General features: G+C 41.1%; 1 protein-coding gene and 1 long non-coding RNA gene across 3 annotated transcripts in view; both read right to left on the minus strand.

Moving 5' to 3' along the window:
- Nucleotides 1-24,174, minus strand: part of LOC139164357 (uncharacterized) — a 283,996-nt gene that overhangs the window by 223,640 nt on the left and 36,182 nt on the right. The gene's annotated exons all lie outside the window — the stretch shown is intronic.
- The window catches only part of LOC139164352 (complement factor H-like), a 78,229-nt gene that overhangs the window by 47,984 nt on the left and 6,071 nt on the right, over nucleotides 1-24,174 (minus strand). The window contains exons 1-3 of one of the 2 annotated variants that reach the window (XM_070746365.1): nucleotides 19,071-19,318; nucleotides 15,363-15,536; nucleotides 501-689 (exon numbers count right to left, since the gene is read on the minus strand). In XM_070746365.1, coding sequence (XP_070602466.1) covers nucleotides 501-689; nucleotides 15,363-15,536; nucleotides 19,071-19,131 — 424 coding nt within the window. In that variant the 5' untranslated portion in view covers nucleotides 19,132-19,318. Of the gene's footprint in view, nucleotides 1-500; nucleotides 690-15,362; nucleotides 15,537-19,070; nucleotides 19,319-24,174 lie in introns of those variants that run through there. The other variant, XM_070746364.1, reaches the window with a different exon arrangement.

The following is a 24,174-nucleotide window of genomic DNA, read 5'->3' on the forward strand; positions in this document are numbered from 1 at the left end:
ACTATAATAAAATATCCTTCATCATCCAAACCTTTGTAAGTATACTAGTCAGATCAATATTAACATGACTATATGATAAATTCATCCAAGCAATTTCAAACAAAAAACATTTTTTCATGTAAAAATTGGAGCTCCTTTAATGATATGATATAAACTTATTTTTATACAACCTTTGCAATTTTTGAAATGTATTCCTATGTCTACCAATATTACAGATATCTTCAACCTCATGGAATAATTGTTCTTAGCTGAAGTTCAAGATTTTGGATTGAACCTTAGACATAACATAATTTAGAGGTTTTGAAAAATATACAATCCTTCTGCAATTTGATGTGCCTTAATTTTTTTGTTTTAGATTACAACTACTAAAATTCTAAACCAAGATGTGAATGAAGTCAGTGCAGATTAAAACATTTTTAAAGAATGGAACTTTGGAAGCAATTAATTATTTTAATCAGTTACAATCCCAGAGGAATCCATCATATTGACAGCATGCTTACCTGAGATACATAAAGGCAAATCGATGTAACCGTCAACACACTTTCTAACTGATGGAACCCCAAGCACATATCCTTTATTACACTGAAACTGCAGACTCTGATTACTTTGAATAAGTCGAGCTTTTCTTTGATTTCCAAACACAAACAAGTTTTTTGCTGCTAGCTGTCGTCTTGTGACACTGCAGGGTGCTAAAAAACAGAAAAGAAAGTAGATCTTGTCAAGGGAGGTAAGTTATCCATTGGTTTCCCTCTGTTCCACTACCAAGAAAATCAACCCAGTTTACAAATCACAAAGGATAATTCCAGATCAATATCAAATAAACCAAGATAGATACCAGTATTAATGACAAACAAGTTTGGATTCTGCTATAGTTTTTAGATCTTTCACAGAGGACTGGCTTGTAGGAGAATGAATAAACAGATGGTGTTGTTTCTTTCAAGTTAAGAACAAACAGCTGAATTCAGAATCTTCTGCAAATTCATTTTAAATTGAAGGAGTTGTAATGGAACAAAATTTGAGAAAGCTGGAGTTAATATATTGTGCTGGAAGCGGAGTGATAACACGGAGACAAAGCTGGATTTAAAATTGGGTCACTTTATTAATTAACATAAATTAATTAATTAAACCATTAATTACTGGGACCTGCAGAGATCACTAAAAATTTCGGCATGGAAATGATGTCATAAAACTTTCCTTGGCAACTATGGGCGTAGCTCCTTGCTGATCCAGGTGAAGGGACCATGCCCTCACCTGAATCTGAGTCATGTTATGCATGTGGAGAGGCTTGCTGTCCAACCCCTGGCTGGAAATTGGCTGGGGTGAGACCCAGGGGCACCCCCTCCCCAATCGCTCAGGCTGGTGGTGACACTATGAGCTCTTGGAGAAAGTGTGCCCCTCATCTCCAAAGATGCCCAAAGGAGAACATGCAGTTGCTAACCACCTCCCAATTTCTGCTCCTAACATGCCAAGGAGGGGGGACAGATCTCTATCTTGACCCCCTGACTCCCCCCTCAATCTGCGCCAGCTCTTGCAGGAACCTCTGCAGGTCCTGTAAGAATATGGTGTTACCTTTCTCAGACAGGTGCACGCCATTGGCATGATAAAGCCATGGCTTCTGAACACTAATATGGGGGTGGGGAACAACTACTCCACCCAACTCTAAAACAATTTTGCCTATGGCCTTATTCACCTTCCTTCAGATCCTGTGAATAGCCTTTGGGGAAATGGCGTCCTTCCAAAAGATCTCAGACCAGACCACTCGCATGGATGGCCAAGTAAGAGAGAGAGAGCCCACAGGTCCTCACGGCCCTGAAAAATCAATGCCAGGCCCCCCAAAACACAAAGGTCATTGCCCCCAAGGTGCAAGATCAACCACTTGGATGAAACCACATAGTGGTGCCCACCCAAGAGCAAATGGAGGAGCCCCTCCCAATGCAGGCCTCTCCTTCCGAGCCAGATGACATTGACCCAATGGCCCAAAGACAGCTGGGTCCCAATGGTTGATCTTGCCATGCTCCGACTGGCCCAGAACACCATGCTGTGGCCACACAGCAGCACCGATGGCTTTTTCCCCAAGAGGGCTATCTAAGGGTAGAAAAGAAGGTTAAACATGCTCGGTGTTTGGGTCCCTGCGATCTGGGCCCTGTACATAAGTTCTAAAGACTGCAGACCACCAATGGCCTATAGCCTGGATCCTGGAATCCTGAAAACCTGATACAGCTGCTGTAGTGGCGGCTCCAATCCGGAACGAATGAGTTTTGTATAAGGCAGGATCGAGCCCTATCTCCCTCAGCGCCCGTGATGTAATGGCCCATAGTTGATATCTAGTCAGAGGGGAACCATTTCTATGGTTAAAAAGGTATCCACGGCCCATTCCCCGTAACCTACAAATAGAGGCAATTGCTGCCACAGGACAGACAGACTGATCTAAGGCAGCTGAAAGTAATACCTTAATTCTTTTGCCTAACTGATCCATCTTGGACCTCCTGACTAACAGGGATGCCCCAACCCCTTTAAAAGTGACATCGGAAACTGTAGGGCCTGAAGTGACCCATCTCCTTAGGAGTAGGAGAGGGCTTCGCTCATGCAGAATGCTCCAAAAAACATAACTGTGGCTGCTGCATGAAAAATGTGGGCCTCGAAATCAGAGGCACACAAAGCAACCCAGGTCTTACTAAGGTCAGTGAGCTGCTGCAGGGAGAGTGCTTGCCTGCCATCAACAGGGGGCACTAATTGTTCTCTCACCCAACCCTCTAACATCTTTCTAATATGGAAATCCCCTGAAGAGTTGGGAAATCCCTGAAAGTTGGTGATATACACCAGCCCTGCAAGCCTGCTTCTGACCATCTTGACTGACAGACCGCTCAAGCAGGATGCAGAATTCAAGTAGGTGGTCAACCGGGATGGGCCTTTAGCAGAGAAGAAAGATAAAAACAAGAAGAAAGGAAAAAAAGAAAAAAGTGCAGAACAAAAAAAGAATAAGAAAGAGGAAAGAATAAAATAGAGCTTTCCTCTTCTTCTTACTAACTTCCCTACATATCTCCATATTGCATCTTCCAATTTCACACAATCTTAAAATTCAGTTAAAAAAGAAAACACACCCACTAAAATCCTTCAACCCGCTCAAAAATATGTATCTATAAATCTAATTAAAAAGAAAAAAAGAACAAAAAAGAAGGAATAAACATCCATCCTGATCTTTTCCCTTATCCATATTTCATAAGATCATCATATCCTATTCTCATTTTATTGCTGTGTATACAACAACATCTTCATACTTCACTTCTAGTTATATTAATGCAATCTCAACAGAATAATAATACCTTTTCTAATCACATATCAATGTAAATGCAGTAAAATCATCCTATCCTATTCTTTTTTAAAAAGAGAGTGGAAAAAAGAAATAAAATCTCTTAATAACCCACTGGAGTCAACTTCTATGTATAATGCTGCATACTCAGCTAAATCTTCATATCCTAGTCTAATTTTATCTCTGCATGCCCAGCAGAATCATCATGCCCTAGTCTAAAGTGTTGATCCCAAGAAATAAAAAAGAAAATTCCATTTCCTTAATCCTAACTAAATTTATGTCCTTTCAGGAGTTAATACGCCCTTCAAAATTTATGGTCTACCTTATCTATAATTTACTGTATTCCATAATTATCACTGAAATAATTTATCTCTTTTTTTATGCATAAGAAAAATTTTAAGAGAAAAGTAGAAGACTCTCCAATAACCCACTGGAATCAATTTATATATATAGCGCTGCATATCCAGCTCAATCATTATGCCCTACTTTAATTTTATTCCTGCATACCCAGTGGAATTCTCATGCCCTATCCTAATTGTATTGATCCCAATAGATAACAAGAAAGCTTACCCCTCTTTGATCCAAATTATATTATAACTTTTTATAAATTCACCATCATTATAGTACTTTCTTTTTTTGTGTATTAAAATCAAAATAGTGCAAAGCTCTCTAAAATATATAGTCAATAGTCTCTATTTTGTATAAATATCATCTTTAAACAATTTCATTTCTTATCTCTCTAAATTCATCCCATTACTAATTCCATTTTTAGTACTTAATCATGCTAATTATACCTAATATAAAACTATTAGCTGCACCTTAAATTCCATAAGATAATTTTCTTATATTCTTGCCAGCGCTTACTGTATTTCACTCCTCTCCCATTCAAATCCATATATTTCCATGTAACCATATATTTCTAATAGTCATTAACAACAGTCTTCCTGAACAAAAAAAAAATTAAGTCGCATCATATACAACATAAATATCTTTGTTCAAATTTTGTTCAAATTTTGTTCAAATTGATTGATTCTCCTTTCCTCAAACCATGCAGTCTCCAACCTGAAATACATTCCCTCTAAGGTTTTACTTCCTCCCCCTAGTCTAAACACATCATATTTCATATGATCCCCCTCTTAACATAATTTAAAAAACAGCTATATTATATAAACTTTTCAAAAAGATCTTTTCCCTCATGATGTTAATATTATCAAGCAAATTTCAGATCCAAAATTCTTTCTCCATAAATAAGCCTGTTAATAAATCCAGTAACTTTAATAAAATTAGTCTTTATATGAGCAGTAAATCTTGCCAAGTAGTATGTCCATGTCTCTGATGAATTCCTTTCTTCTAAAAGTACTGTCCTTTCTTCTTCCTTACTTAGAATAATACTGTAGATGTTAAAGTTAAAGTTAACTCTTGATTTCCCAGTCCAGATCTTCTCAATATGTATCTCCAAGTATATAATGACTTATTCTATTAATCAGTTCTTGCCCAATAGTTCTACGAAGCTCCTCCATTTCATAGCAATGTTAATGTCCAAATCTCCTCGATGTAATAGCTTCTCAAATCCAAGATGGCGAATCCCCTTCGAAAACGACATGTCATTTCCTCGAAAGTAAAGGGGAATAATTTCGAAACAAAAAAAACATAATCCAAATGAAAACCAAATCGGCTCTGATCTAAAGTTCCATCTTTTTACAGCCTTTAGAGCTCTTTAAAAAGAAGAGAGGAGATTAGGCATTTCGTTGATTTGTGCTGCCGCTGTATGCCTCCATTCACACGCAGACTGCAATCTATTTCCGGCTTTTCTAATCCCGATCATAACAAATCCTCCAACAAATCCATTTAAGTCCTTTTAGCACTCCAAACTCACCAGCACACCACTTAAAATTTCTTCACCTCGCCAATGCTTAGATTTTATTCACTTTCCAGATGTTACCATCTTCTTCAATCTCCTGCATTGTGTTGTCATATACGGCTAGCATCGACACAGGCATTGCAGCCTGGCCGACTTTGCGCCACCGCCAGCACGAGACAAGGCCAGTTCGCTCAGTGGGGGTTTGCCAACCCTCCAACCAGATCCCCGGTAGCACCCCCTATGTCACCTACCCTTCAGGGAGGATCAGGTCCGATTCTTCTGACCCAAGACCCCCGGATGGTGGGGATTTGGGGCTACCCTCAATGGAGTGAGGGCACTCCCGTGTTGCCGCAGGCATTGATCCCACCCCTCTTCTGGTCCTTCATATTCTACCTGACTTTACTACAACCATTTTATCTCAGGAAAAAGTCTTTTGATTCAACTCAATGAAGTAAATAGTCAAAACTTTCCTGACAGACCATCTGTTACAGGTCCTTATACAGGGACTTATGAACTTTGAAAATGGGATGCAATTCTTGGGAAAGTTCCCAATTAAAAACCCAAGGAAACATTACATTATAAGAATCAAACAAAAGTATTTTACCCTGGACTCAAAAGATAATGAGCAGGGTGATTTGTAGTAAATATAAAAACAGATTTTTAAGATAGTAGCTTGAAATTTCTCTTTGCTGTCGTTTAATTGGTTAAAAACTTTCATATTTGTAATATATCACAGGTCAATTGGGTTGCAAATAGATGTTCAAGCTTAGAAATTTTGGACCGGCTTTACTAGGGGAGAGGGAGCTATTATTGTTGCAATAGATTTGTCAGTGTTCAACTAGGAGGATAATATAAATTGTCCTTTTTAAATTCACTTTAAAAAAATGTTTTGTCTGACTTTGTTTAGTTCTATTTTTTCCCTTTGGGATTTTGTATTTTAACCTCTTCAATAGAGGAAAAATTATAAAAATATCATAAAACAATAAAATAAAATAATAATACAAAGTGTAAAGTATAAAATATAAAGTATAAAATAAATATAAAACAATATAAAATAATATAAAATATAAAATAATATAAAATATAAAATAATATAAAATATAAAGTATAAAATAATATAAAATTAAGTAAAATAAAATAATAATAAGAAATAAATAAAGTAAAATAAAATGAAATCCAAGAGTCAGTATACTTAGATAAGTTGACACGGGGTGAGTTTCCATCAGTACGCTGATGATACTCAACTGTACATTTATTTATTTATCTATTTATCTATTTATCTGTTTGTCTGTTTGTCTGTTTGTCTGTTTGTCTGTTTGTCTGTTTGTCTGTTTGTCTGTTTGTCTGTTTGTCTGTTTGTCTGTTTGTCTGTTTGTCTGTTTGTCTGTTTGTCTGTTTGTCTGTTTGTCTGTTTGTCTGTTTGTCTGTTTGTCTGTTTGTCTGTCTGTCTGTCTGTCTGTCTGTTTGTCTGTCTGTTTGTCTGTTTGTCTGTTTGTTTGTCTGTTTGTCTGTTTGTTTGTCTGTTTGTCTGTCTGTTTGTTTATTTATTTATTCATTTTTTATGCCGCCTTTCTTCTCAGACTCAGGGCGTCTTACAACATGTTAGCAATAGCACTTTTTAACAGAGCCAGCATATTGCCCCCACAATCTGGGTCCTCATTTTACCCACCTCGGAAGGATGGAAGGCTGACTCAACCTTGAGCCAGTGATGAGATTTACAGTCAGGTTCAGTGGCCTGCAGTACAGCACTCTTCCTGCTGTGCCATCCCGGCTCATCCACATCTCCACCCCATGTCAATTCAGTGAAGCAGTGGAGGTGCTGGTGTCTGGAGGCTGTGAAGGTCTAGATGGGCATCAGCAGGCTCAAGCTCAACCCATACAAGACTGAGTGGCTGTGGGTCCTGCCTCCCAAAGACAATCCCACCTGTCCATTCATCACTCTGGGGGGTTCGCAACTTGAGAGTTCTTCTAGATCCACAGCTGAGGTTAGAGCAACATCTCTCTCCCTATAAAGCTAAGACTGTGGCTAGGGAGACTTTCACACAGGTTCACCTGGTGCACCAGTTGCAGGCGTATTTAGTCAGGGAATCTGTTCTCACAGTCACTCACACCCTCATTACCTCTGGGCTCAACTACTGCAGTGTGCTCTACTTGGGGCTACTCAGAGATTTCAACTAATCCAGCATGCTCTACTGGATTAGTAGAGCGTATTGGGTGTATTCTCACATTAGTCCAGCACTCAGTGAGCTGCTCTGGCTGACGATCACTTTCTGAATGCAATTCAAAGCATTGGCTATTACCTATAAAGCCCTACATAGCATGGGACCAGATTATTTATGGGAGTATTTTCTGCCTCACATGTCACATGTCAGCAACCAGCAACCAGTTAGCTCGCACAGAGTCAGCCTCCTCCGGGCCCTATCAGCCAAACAATGCCAACTAGCAGGTTCCGTCAGGAGAGAGCCTTCTCTATTGTGGCCCCTGTTGTCTGGAACCAACTCCCCCCAGAGATTCTTATTGCCCCCACTCTCCTCGCCTTTTGCAAGGCATTAAAAACACATTTATGCTGGCAGGTCTGGGAACTATGAGCAGTGTTCCCAGACAAGCTGAGTTGTGCACTGTAGCACAGGAGATTTAAAATCTCAGCCCAGAAGATTGCAATTCTAGTGCAGAGGACTGACCTCTGCGCTAGAATTGGCAAACTGTTGCTAAGATTTTTAATTCCCGTGCTTCCATGCATAGTAAAGGTGGAAAGGTGGGAAAGAAAGGGGCCAATTGCAGTCCCACTTTCCTTTCCGCCCCTTTAACCATTTGTCCTTCCTGCTAGGGTTGGTAAGCCCCTTACCATGGAGGGTGTGTGTGTGTGGATCCACCAGACTGCCGCCAGCCCGATGTCCATCCGTGGGGGTGGAGGGGGTGGATCTGCCGGACCGATGATATCCATCTGTGGGTGGGATGACCAGGGGCAGCCAAAAAGCAAGCAGCCTAGCAGTGAAGCCCACCACCTAGCTTCTTGCCATCCATGGGGGGGAGGCACCGATGCCAAATGCGGTCCGTCCATGGTGGGGGGTGCAGAGCAGGCACAGGCAGCCCCAGGAAAGAAAGAGGGAGGGAGAGAAAGGAAAGAGAGGGAAAGGGAGGGAGAAAAAGGAAAGAGAGAGAAAAGGAGGGAGAGGAAGAGGGAATGAAGGAGGGAGAGAAAGAAAGAGTGAGAGATAGAAAGGATAGAGAGAAAGAGGGAGGGAGAGAAAGGAAAGAGAAAGGGAGGGAGAGAAAGAGGGAATGAAGGAGGGAGAGAAAGAAAGTGTGAGAGGTAGAAAGGATAGAGAGAAAAAGGGAGGAAGAGAAAAAAAGAGAGAAAGGGAGAGAGAGAAAGGAAAGAGACAGAAAGGGAGGGAGAGAAAGAGGGAATGAAGGAGGGAGAGAAAGAGTGTGTGAGATAGAAAGGATAGAGAGAAAGAGGGAGGGAGAGAAAGGAAAGAGAGAGAAAGGGAGGGAGACAAAGGAAAGAGAGAGAAAGAAAGGGAGGGAGAGAAAGAGGGAATGAAGGAGGGAGAAAAAGAAAGAGTGGGGGATAGAAAGGATAGAGAAAAAGAGGGAGGGAGAGAAAGGAAAGAGAGAAAGGGAGGGAGAGAAAGGAAAGAGTTGAGTGATGAAGGAGGAGAGAGAAAGAGGGAGAAAGGAGGGGAGAGAATTATGGATGTCAGAACTCGTGCATGCGTGATAGTGTGTGCCTACCCTTTATTTATTTATTTATTTATTCTTCTATGATGCCCAGTCCTGAAGCGACTGCCGCTCAGACACTATACTTTCCCACCCACACCAGAAAAAAAATTAGAGGGAACACTGACCATGAGCGATAGTTCTGCTCCAGCCATTGTATGAATGAGAGATGATTGATTATTTTTATAGTGGGGGGATTCTTGACTCCCTCAGAGAAGGTCTGCAATTTAGGAGTCCTCCTTGATTCACAGCTGAGTCTAGAATATCATCTCTCAGCTGTGGCAAGGGGGGCATTTGAACAGGTTCGCCAGGTATACCAGTTGCAGCCTATTTGGACAGGGAGTCTCTTCTCACACATTCCCTCATCACCTTGAGATTTGATTTGATTTGATTTGATTTGATTTGATTTGATTTGATTTGATTTGAATGCCGCCCCTCTCCATAGACTCGGGGCGGCTAACAACAGTAATAAAACAACATATAACAAATCAAACATACACACAAATATACCATGCATAAATTGTATAGGTTGGGGGGGGAATGAATATCTCAATTCCCCCAAGCCTGATGACAGAGGTGGTTTTAAGGAGCTTACGAAAGGCAAGGAGGGTGGGGGCAATTCTGATCTCTGGGGGGAACTGATTCCAGAGGGTTGGGGCCACCACAGAGAATGCTTTTCCCCTGGGTCCTGCCAAATGACATTGTTTAGTTGACGGGACCTGGAGAAGGCCAACTTTGTGGGACCTAACTGGTCGCTGGGATTCGTGCAGCAGAAGGCGGTCCCGTAGATATTCTGGTCCAATGCCATGAAGGGCTTTATAGGTCATAACCAACACTTTGAATTGTGACTGGAAGCTGATCGGCAACCAATGCAGACTGCGGAGTGTTGGTGTGACATGGGCATACCTAGGGAAGTCCATGATTGCTCTCGCAGCTGCATTCTGCACAATCTGAAGTTTCCAAACACTCTTCAAAGGTAGCCCCATGTAGAGATTGTTACAGTAATCGAGCCTCGAGGTGATGAGGGCATGAGTGACTGTGAGCAGTGACTCCCGATCCAAATAGGGCCGCAACTGGTGCACCAGGCAAACCTGGGCAAATGCCCCCCTCACCACAGCTGAAAGATGTTTCTCTAATGTGAGCTGTGGATTGAGGAGAACGCCCAAGTTGCAGACTCTCTCTGAGGGGGTCAATGATTCCCCCCTCAGGGTGATGGATGGTTACAGACTTAGGATACTTAATAGGATATGCAATAGTTGAATATTTACATGGTAAAAACCAGGAAAGAAAAATTGTATGAAGGCAAAAGACAAAGATTGTATAATTGTTAAAGTATGTGAAAGTACAGGATACGAATGAAGTTAAAACAGTATATTGAAGTTAGATAGCAAAGTGTGAATAATCCGAAGGGATTAAAACTGAAGTATATGAAGAAAGTAAATGTAACAATGAAAGTGTATGTATGTAAAATGTAAATATTGATAAACAAGTTGTGTAGCGCTGCATTGAGATATTAGAAGAGGTGTCAGGATTAAGAAATATCCTGATGTAATATCTCAATGCAGAAGGAAGGCTTACAAAGAGAATGCTGGGTCATTTATTTATTTTTAATTTTATTCATTTATTTTGTCCAATACACAACTAGGGTTTTAGTGGGTAGAATACATGATGTAAAATACATGATGAAGGTTATAGAGAAGATACTCATAGTAAAATATATCTAAGAAAGAATAGAAAAGAAGATCTAGTAATAGAACATATCAATGAAAGAATAGATGAAGAAATATAGGAATAGAAAGAAGGAATAGGAGATATAGGAGAGCAATAGGACAGGGGACGGAAGGCACTCTAGTGCACTTGTACTCGCCCCTTACTGACCTCTTAGGAATCTGGATAGGTCAACCATAGATAATCTAAGGGTAAATTGTTGGGGGTTTGGGGATGAAACTATGGAGTCCGGTAATGAGTTCCATGCTTCAATAACTTGGTTACTGAAGTCATATTTTTTACAGTCAAGTTTGGAGCGGTTAATATTAAGTTTAAATCTGTTGTGTGCTCTTGTGTTGTTGTGGTTGAAGCTAAAGTAGTAGCCAATAGGCAGGATGTTGCAGCATATGATCTTGTGGGCAATACTTAGATCTTGTTTAAGGCGTCTTAGTTCTAGGGTTTCTAGGCCCAGGATTGAAAGTCTAGTCTCGTAGAGTATTCTGTTTTGAGTGGAAGAGTGAAGGGCTCTTCTGGTGAAGTATCTTTGGACATTTTCAAGGGTGTTGATGTCTGAGATGCAATATGGGTTCGAAACGGATGAGCTGTATTCGAGGATGGGTCTGGCAAACGTTTTGTAAGCTCTGGTAAGTAGTGTGAGATTGCCAGAGCAGAAGCTACATAGGATTAGATTTAGAACTCTTGAAGCCTTCTTGGCTATGTTGTTGCAGTGGGCTTTGGCACTTAAATCTTTTGTTATTAGTATACCGAGGTCTTTAACCGAGTGGGGATTATCTGTGATCATTTGATTATTCAGTTCGTATTTGGAGTTCAGATTCTTTTCCCCAATGTGTAGGACAGAGCATTTGCTAGTTGAGATTTGGAGTTGCCATGTGTTGGACCACTCAGAAACAGAGTTCAGGTCTTTTTGGAGAGTAGTTGTGTTATTGGTGGTGTTGAAGAGTTTTACATCGTCGGTGAAGAGGACACAGTTGCTTGTGATGTAATCGCAAAGGTTATTGATGTAGAGAATGAAGAGCATTGGTCCCAGTACACTACCTTGGGGAACACCGCTTTTAACTGGGACGGGGTGGATATGGTGCTTCCTATTTTGACCTCTTGTTGTGTGTTTGACAGGAATGCTGTAATTCAGCTATGGAGAGATCCTGAAATGCCATAGGATTTGAGTTTTAGGAGTAGTTTGTCGTGGACCACTGAATCAAAGGTTTTGCAGAAGTCGATATAAATTGCATCTATAGATTTCCCTTGATCTAGATGAGTTGTCCATATATTTTTGCAGTGGAGGAGCTGCAGGTTGCAGGATAGTTTTTTTCTGAAACCAAATTGTTTGTTAGAGAGCAAATTATTAGTTTCTAGATGGAGAATAATTGATTGGTTTATAATTGATTCCATGACTTTTCATGGGATGCAGCATAGTGAAATTGGTCTGTAGTTATCGACAAGAGAGGGGTCTCCTTTTTTGAAGATGGGGATGACCATTGCTTTCGACCATAGCTTAGGAAGTGTGCTGGTTCTGAAGGATTTTTTGAAAATTATGCTTAGTGGTTTAGCTATGGCAGAAGAGAGCTTTTTTAGGAAGTAAGCACAAAGACCATCTGGTCCGACTGATAGAGAAGGTTTAAGGTCATGTAATGCTTTTTCAACTCGGTCTTCAGTGAAGTCTACTTGGGTTAGGTCGTTGAGGGAGTTTGAGGTGTGATTGATGAAATTGGGGGATGAGCCATTGCTGTTAACAAAGACAGAGCCAAAGAAAGAGTTGAGGAGGTTGGCTTTGGATGAATCATCATGGTATTCTTTGTTGTTGAGTCCTTTGAGAGGTGGGATAGGTCTAGAGTCTTTGATTTATTGTTGACAAAGTTGTAGAAAGCTCTATTAGATTTGTTGTGTAGGAGGTTTTCCTCTTGTTTGCTGTAGTAGTTCAGGCATTCTGCTTTTATTTGATTGCAAATGCTTTTATATCGGCTTTTGAAGTTGGAAACTTGTCCTTTTTTGTTTTTCCTCCAGACAGATTTTTTTTCTTGTTTGTAATTTTCTTATTGAGATGGGGAGGTTATTTTTTTTGTTTATGGTACATGTTAGAGGTACATGAAGTCTGATGATAATTTTCATTTTGAGTAGGAATGTGTTGTAGTAATCATCAGTAGTGTAGCATTCAGTAAATAGAGTTTTCCAGTTTAATGTTGAGAGGTGGGCTTCAATGAGTTCGTAGTTGGTTTTTTTGAAATTGAATTTTGGTGTTATATTATTTTGGTGGATCATAGTATGGCTTAGGTTAAGACTGAAGTTTATCAAGCTGTGGTCACTATTGGAAAATGGTTCTGTTATTTGTAAGCCATATATTGCACTTTTGCTGTTGCAGAAGATGAGATCCAGACAGTTATCAAGTCTGGTATTCTTAATTACTAGTTGGTCGAGTCCCAGATAGGTGACGGTATTATATATAGTAGAATGGTTGGGTCATTCTGAGTGAAGTAAGGATGCAACAACCAGATTGGATAAATATTTGAATATGCAAGAGCTCTAGTATTTATTGCTCTCTGTTCTCTTTTCTCTGTTCTCTGTTCTCTGTTCTCTGATATCTGATCTCTGATCCTGCTCTGTGTGAAGTATGCTGTGAAGTTGCTGTATTGATCTGTTGGTTCCTGTGAGTTATTGTGAGATAGTTGTTGTGAGATACTAGTATGGTGTATGTATAGTAAAGTAGAAAACAGTTAGTAGTGTAAATAAGAAGAAGTAAATATATTTTTCCAAGACTTCCTACTGCTACTGTGTTTCATCGAAGACTTAAACTCCATATCTATGGTCTGTGGCTGGCTGGTTGGGTGGGTTAACTGGTTGGGCTGCTTAGCTGGTTGGGCTGGCTAGCTTCCAAAAGTGCAGCTCTGATATAGGTCAGCGGTTCAAATGTCATCAGTATCTCATGTTGCTAACATGTTGTAAGCCGCCCTGAGCCTAAGGAGCCTAAGGAGAAGGGCGACATAAAAATTGAATGAATGAATGAATGAATGAATGAATGAATAAATGAATGAATGAATGAATGAATGAATGAATGAATGAATAAATAAATAAATAAATAAATAAATAAATAAATAAAGTAGCCCTGTGTGCTTTTATGGGCCTTCCAAGGTATATAAATGTCACCAGCACTCTGCAAGCTGCATTGGCTACCGATTGGTCTCCAAACACAATTTAAAGTGTTTGTTATGACCTATAAATCCCTACATGACTTAGGACCAGATTACTTACAGGACCATCTCCTGCCTCACGTATCCCAGTGGCTGGTCAGGTCCCACAAAGTCGGCCTTCTCCAGTTCCTATCAATGCCAGCTGACAGGGCCTAGGGGAACAGCCTTCTCTGTGGCAACTCTGGCCCTTTGGAATCAACTCCCTCCAGAGATTTGCACTGCCTCCACCTTCCCAACCTTTCATAAGGTTTTAAATATTCACATTTTCTGGTAGGCCTGCGGCCATTGAGCGCTGGCATCTTGCTCTGGCCATTGATATGAGGCCAATGATATGATTGTCACGCTGTTATGTACTGTTTTTAAATGGTTGTCCTTTCTTTTGGAAAGTTAGGCAGCAGAAGTTTATTTCTTGCTCTTCAACTGAGTCTGAATATGCATGTGTTTCTGATTCCTGTAATGAGTTAACCTCTCTTTTTAATCTCATTGATAGTATTTGGGAAAGTCCAAAGAAACCAATTGTTATTATGGAGGATAACATTTCAGTCACATATATTGCTGAAGCTGAATTTGTTGGAGCTCGTTCACGGCACATTGATATCCGGTATCAAAATACCAGAGAGAAGGTGAAAGAAGGATTCGTAAAACTTCAGTATGTGGCTACTACTGAGCAGATCGCTGACTTGCTGAATAAGCCATTGCCAGCTGATCAACATGAATACCTCACCAACAAGATGTGCCTTAAGTGAACTGATGCCTTGATGTCCTGATGTCCCTTATGTCTCTGATGACTGACAAAGAAGGGGTGTCACGCTGTGAATTTGACAGCCTCCAAAGACATTGAGAAACATCCAGTAGTTAGATAGTTAACTCTGTTTATTAATGTAGCTCCTCCTTTGTGATGTAACCTGTTTGCTCACATGCTCCTTCTTGGAGAAGAAGGCGGTCTCTAGTTTTAGAGAATCTCCATTACGCTTCATCTTCATTAACCATGTAGATGTGCATTTTATGTCTCTTCAGACAAACTTTATTTTCTACTTTTCTAATAAAAGTTTAGTTCATTCGAACATGCTCTGTCTGTACTTTAATAACCATCACCTCCGGAAGGTCCTGGCTCAGTTCCAGCGGGCTGAGCACCTTGCTTAAGGTAATGGTCTTTCTAGAATTCCAACAATGATATGAGATTGTGAAAGGATGAATGTGGGTGCCTGTTTTTAATAATTCTGGGGTTTTAGAATCAGATTTTATGCTTATCTGTTGTATTTGGTAGTTATTCTTGTTTTGTAAGCTGCCCTGAGTCTACGGAGAAGGGCGGTATAGAATTACAAATAAATAAATAAATAAAATAAAATAAATAAATGAGGTAAATAAAATACAATTCGTTTTTCCAGACTTCAAAAGAAAAAGCTGACTATAGGACAGTTTTGGCATCAGTAAAATCTGGATCCTAATTACAGTTAACATTTTTTTAAAAAAAATGGCAGCTGCTATTCTCCTATTAAATGAATTCTGCATTTTCACACATGTGTACAGTAGTCCAAAAATAAGAATGATGGCTTACCCAAGCATTTTGGTGGATGAGGTGTCCATTCTTGTCCCTTACACTGAATCCATTCAGGTCCTTCCAAGACATAGCCAGGGTTGCACCTGTATTGCACTCGGTCATTTTCCAGGTACTTGGCTTTCTCAGCGCTCACAATTTCCCCAAAGTCAACCTCATCTGGTTCATCACATGCTGAAATTATATATACATTAAATGATTTTATCTGATTTAACAAAGTTGTTCTTCCAATTTACCCTTATGAACTGCAAGCTAACAAATTTCCCTCCTAAACAATTAATTCACATTACAGACAGTCCTAGACTAATGATTCATTGTTTAATGACCTGCATTGTATTTATGGTCATTTATAATATCTTGCAGTCATGTGACTCAGTTCTGCCAAAAACCAGCACAGATTGCCAGTTTTTGGCAGACCCCTGGCCGTAGTGAATTGTTCTTTCTCTTAACAACTATGGATTTGTTTAATGAATACAGTAATTTGCTTAATGTCTGTTATAAAAAGGTCATAAAATTGTAATGTAAGTTAACCCACTTTAAGACCATAACATGTTTGAAAGTGATGGGGAGGCTCCAAGTGGGTCCTAACTCAAGAACCAACTATAATACATTAGCTTTTCTTGCTGATGGCTAATCTAAGCAAATATGGGTATAAGGAGATAGAGGTTGTAAGGCAGACCTGGGCAAGGAGCGGCCTGTGGGTCGCATCCGGCCCACCTGCTCTCTGTGACCGGCCCGCCCACTATCTGTGAAAAATGTCCCGCTTTTTTTAAAGTTCTCCTCTCCCGGAGCTGCAGCGGGAGCCTGGAAACGGTGGTCCGGAGGCAGCTGTGCAACTACTCTGCCCAAGGGAGGCTCAGGACATAGACAATAAGGTGAGCGCTAGGTGATGAGGTCACTGTGGGTGATGTCAGGAGCCCGAGAGAGACGCTTTGGCAGAGCTGAGCAAGCAGCCGAAAGAGAGAGGAGCAGCGGCGGCAGCAATTGGGGTATGGGCAGGCAGAGGAAGCAGCGGCAACGGAAGAAGGAGAAGAAGAGGAGAAGCAGCAGCAGCAGCAGAAAGGGGCAGCAGCAGCCACGGGCCAGGAAGAGCCAGCTCCTGAAGGGAGGGGATGCCAGGGAGACCTCCTCTACACAGGCGCACCATGGCCCCCCTCTCTAACAAAGCTTTAGTCCGGCCCTCTAAAACCATCCCAATTTCTCATGCAGCCCCATGGCAAAATTAATTGTCCACCCCTGTTGTAAGGCTATCAAAATCTTCCCCCCCCCCCAAAAAAAGCCTGTAATTCGCCTGTAATTCTGTGGAATTTCAACCTTGGCAACACTTTGGTTTACCCTATTTGGTCCTGGAGAAATCTTTCTGACTGTTTTATGTATTGGATTTTCATGATTAAACCTTTCTCAGTTGTAATCACCCTGTCTTCTTTCCATGTATAATTCATCAGCAACATCTAACCAAAAATGTTAATGATGCCAACTGTTAAGCATTAAGGTTTGAACTGGAGCTAATTGTTTACACCAAGGCTTTCTTTGCAGAGTGGAAGAATAGAAATCGCTGATTGATTAAACCAGCTGGCAGCCCTCTATTTAAAGAGAGCTTTGCTGGGCTGGTTCTTGCAATAAAGAGCTGTTAGTCACAATACTGTCTCCAGCCTCTTCAGTAAGAGAATTTAACATTGGCGATGAAGGTAGGATACTGAAGAAAAAAAATTCCTGAATGAAGGCAAAAATCCAGCCATGCAGGAACGCAAGTGATAGCCATTTTGCATAGCAAATTCATTCCAGTGAGCCATGTCAATGTTTCACCCACTGACTCCTGGGGGTCCTCCATGATGAAGTTGTTTCTTATAACCCAAAGATTTGCAAGGCCTCTCAGACAATCAAGCCCTTTTTCTAAACCATTGTCTTGCATGAAGTCTTTGATATGGCTGTGTCACTAGCCAAACCAATGCTGGTGGAAACGGTTCCCTGGTAAACACTACAAGTCTCACTTCAAATGCACTATGTTCCAGTGAGATAGACAAACAATCAATCAGTAACTTGCGGCACTCAGAAAGGCAGTTATGCATTGTGATTTCCGTTACCTGGATGCAGGGGTGGATTACTGCCTGGATGGTGGGGGGGCACAGTGGGGTAGCAAAAATGGAGCTCCATCCCAGAGCACCCAATTTGCACTGAATGATGTTGAAAGAAAATGCATAAGCCACACCCACAATGTGGTAGTAAAAATTTAGCCCTTCACTGCCTGGATGATATTTATTTATTTATTTATTTACTTACTTACTTACTTACTTACTTACTTACTTACTTACTTACTTACTTATTTATTGGATTTGTATGCTGCCCCTCTCCAGAGACTCGGGGCAGCTAACAACAGTAATAAAAACAGCATATAACAATCCAATATTAAAACAGTTAAAAACCCTTATTATAAAACCAAACATACATACAGACATACCATGTACAAAATTGTAAAGGCCTAGGGGGAACGAGTATCTCAGTTCCCCCATGCCTGGTGGAAGAGGTGGGTTTTAAGAAGCTTACAAAAGGCAAGGAGGGTGGGGGCAATTCTAATCTCTGGGGGGAGTTGGTTCCAGAGGGCTGGGGCCACCACGGAGAAGGCTCTTCCCCTGGGTCCCGCCAAGCGACATTGTTTAGTTGACAGGAGCTGGAGAAGACCCACTCTGTGGGACCTAACTGGTCGCTGGGATTCGTGCAGCAGAAGGCGGTCCCTGAGATAATCTGTTCCGGTGCCATGAAGGGCTTTATAGGTCATAACCAACACATCACTTGCAAGACTGCATATGTATCACATCACTTGCAGAGACCGTCTTCATGACTGTTGACCTATTCTAATAGGTTTCATCTGCTCAGTCCACCAGAATCTGTCTTCACATGCTCAGAATAGACAAATCAATGACACACTGGCTACTCTCAACCTGGTTTGGTAAGCCTGTGGAAGCTGTTGCCTGGGGTGTGGCCGCTGCACATTCTATAGCTACTAGGAGCCACAGATGAGAGCTGAGTGACAGGTGGAGATCAAAGGTGAACAAGCTTCCCTAAAAGCTGCCCTAAATTAGCTGCTGTAAAAGGACATGACTTGCACTTATAGAGGAGGTGCTACCCCTCCCTGAGCACCCCATTCAACCCAATAACCATGGTAAAACAGTGATAAATATATAATCGGCTCAAAAATATGAATATTACTTTGAATATCAACAAATATAGTCTTATCTACAAAGTCTGGTGAAGTGAATATTATCCTCATCTTCTTGTGAAGGATCTAATCACTGTGAATTTAGACTTCCACTGATATATTTGTATTTTTCTTGATGTAAACCCCACTGAGATATATCTCAATAATTTCAAACATTCTGATTTATGGAGCCTTAGTTTACACATGGTAATCTCTTAGTTATTATCATATCAAGTTATTTATTAACTGAAACAAAGACCTTTCAAATGGGTGTGAATTTATACTACTGATGCAAAGTATTTTACTATTTATAAATCAGTTGCTGAAAAATATTATATTTGAAAAGAGGACTGAAATTATAAATCTATGATATTCTTAAAGAATCTGGCATCATACATTTCCAAAAAGCCACAAGAGAAAAATGAAATGTTTGCATTTTCTAAAAATAACTTCCTTTAATGAATGCAAGAAGACACTGTTTGCCCCCTTGATTTATCTTTGTCTTAGCTTACCATTTTGAGAAGAGAAGCCTGGCCAGAGAAGAAAAGTAGCAATCAGGAGCAGCCAGGCCATTATAGCTCTTCAGGTAATCTCCCAATCATGAAAAATCAGTTCAGCAGTTTAACTATTTCACTTAACTATTTCTGAGCTACTATCATTCCTTCCACATTTTTGCTTGTTGCTTTAGTTTTTGTTAGGAAGCTTGTGGAGAGGAAGTATTACTGGAATAACAGTATGATCTTGATAGCTGAATGAGGACTTCATGAGACTTTGTGGACTTTGTGTTGTGGTGATAACAGTAAACAAATCAAGCAATTGTTCAACTTTTCAGTCAGTGCTTCCAGTTCTGCCAAAGCTCTATTTTCATTCCTGTATTGATCAATTCTGAACTACTCCAAGGTTTTCAGTACAGCAGCTTACAACAAAATTATTATACATTACTTTTATGAAAGTTCTTGGTCATGGAAACCATTTTTTCATTGCGTAAAACTGTATTTTTATTGTAAATCATCCAGAGTAGCTCAGATAAAAAGGGCAGTGTAGATATCCAAATTTTTTCTTAAATTATTCTGCAGTTTTACAACCTTCAGCTATCTGCATTTAAACATTAGCCAATCGTTTGTGCAATATGATTAGCCAATCATATTAGGGAAACTGTCTGTGCAATTTGGTACCTGAATACCATAAACTCCGGAGGAGAGAAGATAGGAAATAAGACATAGCTTCCTTATCATAAGGATACAAGACTTATCCTTCTCTTTTTTATTAACCAGAAAAATTCCCTTTATTTTATGTTTTTAATATTATTTTAAAATAACATTGTTTTATGTTTCATTTCCCTTTCCCCTTTTTTGTTTTTTTAGAAAAATATGTTGTCAATATTTTACATTATTTTCTTAAATTCAAATGTTTCATTTTTATAGATGTGTATATGAAAAAAATCTGCTGCAAATTCCATCTAATTTGTATGAAAAAATCAAATGTATTATTATCTTTCTTGTGCAACTTCAGCCAAAAAGAAACCCTCATTTTTTTCTTTAATGTAAACCAGGGGTCCCCAACCCCCAGTCCATGGACTGGCACGGGTCGTGACATGCCAGAAACTGAGCTGCGCAAGCAAGTGAAGGGCCATTTACGGGGTGTAGGCAACAGGTGAAAACATGTCCCTTCCAGGTTGCGAAAAAATTTTGCTCCAGAATTTGTCCCTGGTGCCCAAAAAGTTGGTGGCCACTGATAAAAACAGTATTTACCTTCTCCAGGTCCTGTAGAGGAAAAGTGAATGACTCCGGATAACAATAACAAGAGCTATTACAGTAAAGTAATGAATGCAATAATGTGTCAAAGATTCTTCAGAGGAATATTTGAGAAATCTTTCCTAGCATTTCTCTGTAACTTTCATGATGGACATCCTATTTCAAAGATGTTCTGGAAGGCTGCAGTTGACTCACAGTGGATTTATTAGATTAAAAAGGAGATCCAGGCATATTTGGATAGCACATTAACAATTGTCAAGAGAAACTTTTTTCCATGGTTTTCCTTAGAAAATTTGGAGGCGTCTATGGGATCAGATTGAATTGATGGACTATGTCAGTCACCACTGCTTTAATTTTTAACAAAATTAATTCTCACAGGCTTATGAAGGATATAGTCATCTTATCCTGAAAGTCATATCATGTTTCCTTCCCTCCTGGAAAAGGGATTTATACTACCATAACTCCCCTTACACAAATAATTTGTCAGAATATTTTCATACTTCATTCTAATGAAGCATCACTGGCAAATTGTTCTGTCTGGGTCACTCCGGAAGCTATGACCAACGCAAAAAGGTAAGCCAGACACACCGGTTGAATCCAAACACAGTTTTATAATGGTAAAGAGAAAAGAAGCCAAGAGCAAATGTCCTTACAAGTCAGGAAAGCACTGGAACTCCAAATAGATACACAAAGGCAATTGTTCATACATAAACACAGGATCCTCAATGCCAAACGAGGCTGTTGCTAACATACACCAACCTCCCACGGGTCTTCAAGACTGCTGGGCCACTAGCTAGGAACAAAAACACTGAGAGAAATGCAGATAACAGCAACTCCACTGTGATAACACTCCACGCTGCCGAAAGAGTTTGCCTGCCTTATAAACCCTTCCCTGCTAATGAGGACCACACCCAACCCCCTGGAGTTCCTCATTCAACGCTGATAATATCTCTTCAGTTGCTGCCTCCTTTGATCTATGCGTCTCTGTCGCATACTAATGATAGCTTGTGCCTCGTCATCCAATGACTCCAAGGACTCCAAAGAATCCAAGCTAATTGCTTGCGAGAGCCCTTCCCCAGGGCTCCCAGGCCTTTCTTCCTCATCACTTTCCTGACTGTAATCTCCCCTGTCTGGCTGCCAAGAACTCTCCTCTTCACTCTCAGCCTCCCCCGGGCATGGAGCCAGCAGAGACGCAGCTGGTCTTTGATCTGACTCAGGCTGAACCACAACACAAATCATTGTTATTTCTCTTTAACATATGATTTTATTAGTATTTCAGAGTTGAGAGGACATAAATAAAACATAAGAAAAATTTCCCTATAGTCTAAATCACAAAATCTTTAGAAGATGTGTCATGCCTGTGATTGCCCCCAGTATAGAGGTTGTCCTCAACTTATGACAGTTCATTTAGTGACTAGTGTTGGGTGAACTGAACTTGCTAAGTTCGGTTTCGCGCTGAAATTTACAGTGTTTGGCCTAAAGTTTGGGTTCAGTGTTTGCTCGAACACCACAAAATGCCGCCGCCCGGGAGGAGAGTGGGGAATCCCACGATGGGATTTCCTACCTCCTTTTGCTTGCATTGCCACAAGCAAAAGGAGGTGGGGAATCCCACGATGGGATTCCGGGGGCGGGGCTTTGACATCACGGAGACTCCTTCCTCCCTGTTTCAGCCAGCCAGGCAGTAGTCTCTGTGATGTCAAAGCCCTGCCCCCGGAATCCCATTGTGGGATTCCCCACCTACTTTTGCTTGCAGCGCCGCTGCGGCATCCTTTTCTGTAAAAATAAAAGGAAGCAAAAGGAGATGGGGAATTCCCCACCTCCTTGTTTATTTTTACAGAAAAGGACGCCACAGCAGCTTGCTGCTGTTCGGGTTCGGATTCACGGCAAAGTTTGGGTGAGTTTGCCGCACCCGAACTTCGTTGGGTCTCAACACTATTAGTGATCCTTCAAAGTTACAATGACAAAGTTGACTTATAACCATTTTTCACAGTTATGATCTTTGCGGCATCCCCATGATCATATGATCAAAATTCAGATGCTTGGCAACTGTTCATATTTATACAAGTCCAACTAATAAATAAATAAATAAATTGTGCGTAGCTCTGCAGCTCTGCACATTTGAGCAAAATTTGCTTTCTGTACCTGTGCAGGTAACAAAATCTTGCAGGGGACGCCTGCGCAGAAGCAAAAAACCTCACCAAAACATGCCAGAGCCACAGAGCTGCATGCAGTTAGATGCACCAGCAGGAACCCACTACTGTTACAGTCGACCTCTCCTCATTTCTAAGAGGTTTGTAAGGGGCATGCATAAATGCACCACTATGCCTACTGTCCCTGTTCTACTGTCCTTTTGTCCTATTTTATCATTACTTTTTACTTATGTTATGTTTATACAAACTGCTACTATCCTATACATTTTTGACAAATAAATAAAATAATCATAATAATATTATTTTTAACAAAACAGGGGTTTTAAACTGCAGAACTTCACAGCCACCTGTGGTTGAGGCACTAGCAACAGCACTTGTGCAGAATCACAGCCTGTAGCTAAGACACAATTAAGGGTTTCTGTGTAGAAACACAAGTCTGCCAAATCTGAACATGGCCAGTCACCATGCTTGGAAATACATGGATACCCACTCTGCAGCCAAGTCCCTGAGTTCTCTTTGTGCAGAACATCTTCAATGGATTAGTTTGAATTTGTATCATGGCAAATTTTGGGTTGTTCATTAGGAACATATGACAGAATAATAGAGTTGGAAGAGACCTGGGAGGTCTTCTAGCCCACCACCATCCCGCTTGTTCTGTCTGGGTCCTCCCAGAAGCCAATACCAACCAAAAAGAGTATCCAGACACACTGGTAAAAAGCAAAGGCAGTTTATATAATTCCAAGCAAACACAGGTAACAAAAACTGTTCTTACAGACAGGAACACTCTGAAGCTTCACAGAGGTTTCACGAAGGCCAGGCAATAAAACAGGATTCTTGCTGGCAAAAACAACGCTGGAGATAATAAAACCCACGCCTCCCCCAAGTCTTCCAGACTTCTAGGCCACAAGCCAAGATCAGAGACGCCGAGAATCAAAGCAAGGTCACAGGACTCCCAGTTGATAACTCTCCACAAGACTGTAAGGGCGGCCTGCCTTTTCAACCCTGCTGAGGAGAACCACACCCAAACCCAGCTGTTGCCAATTCAGGGATGTAAATACCTTTCTAATTGGTCCCTTCTTTGAGCTGCACGTCGCTGCCTCATGTCTATTATAGCCTGTGCGTCTTCATCCAATGAATCCAGGCTACTAGCTGGGGAGAGCCCCCCCAGGGGGTCTCAGGCTGCTCTCCCTCCTCCTCTTCCTGACGTTCCTCTCCCCCGTCTGCCTGGTCCTCCCCCTCCTGTTCACCGTCCTCCTCCTCTGGACATGGATCTGGCAGAGATCCAGCCGGTCCCTGAGGAGCCTCAGGCTGAATCACAACACCGCTCAGGCAAGAGACCCTGTACCAGTGATGGTGAACCTATGGCACGGGTGCCACAGGTGGCATATGGAGCCATATCTACTGGCATGCAAGCCATTGTCCTAGCTCAGCTCCAACATGCATGTATGTGTCGGCCAGCTGATTTTTGGCTTGCACAGAGGCTCTAAGAGGGCATTTTTGGCTTCCAGAGAGCTCCTGCAGGGATTGGGGAAGGTGTTTTTACCCTCCCCTGGCTCCAGAGAAGACTTTGGAACCAGGGGAGGATAAAACATGAGCCTACTGGGCACACCAGAAGTTAGGAAACAGGCCATTTCTGGATTCCAGAGGGCCTCTGGGGGGCAGTGGAAGCTTTTTTCACCCTCCTCAGGGATTGAATTATAGGTGTGGGCACT

The sequence above is a fragment of the Erythrolamprus reginae genome, chromosome 3, assembly GCF_031021105.1.
Source record: "Erythrolamprus reginae isolate rEryReg1 chromosome 3, rEryReg1.hap1, whole genome shotgun sequence".
Lineage (NCBI taxonomy): Eukaryota > Metazoa > Chordata > Lepidosauria > Squamata > Dipsadidae > Erythrolamprus > Erythrolamprus reginae.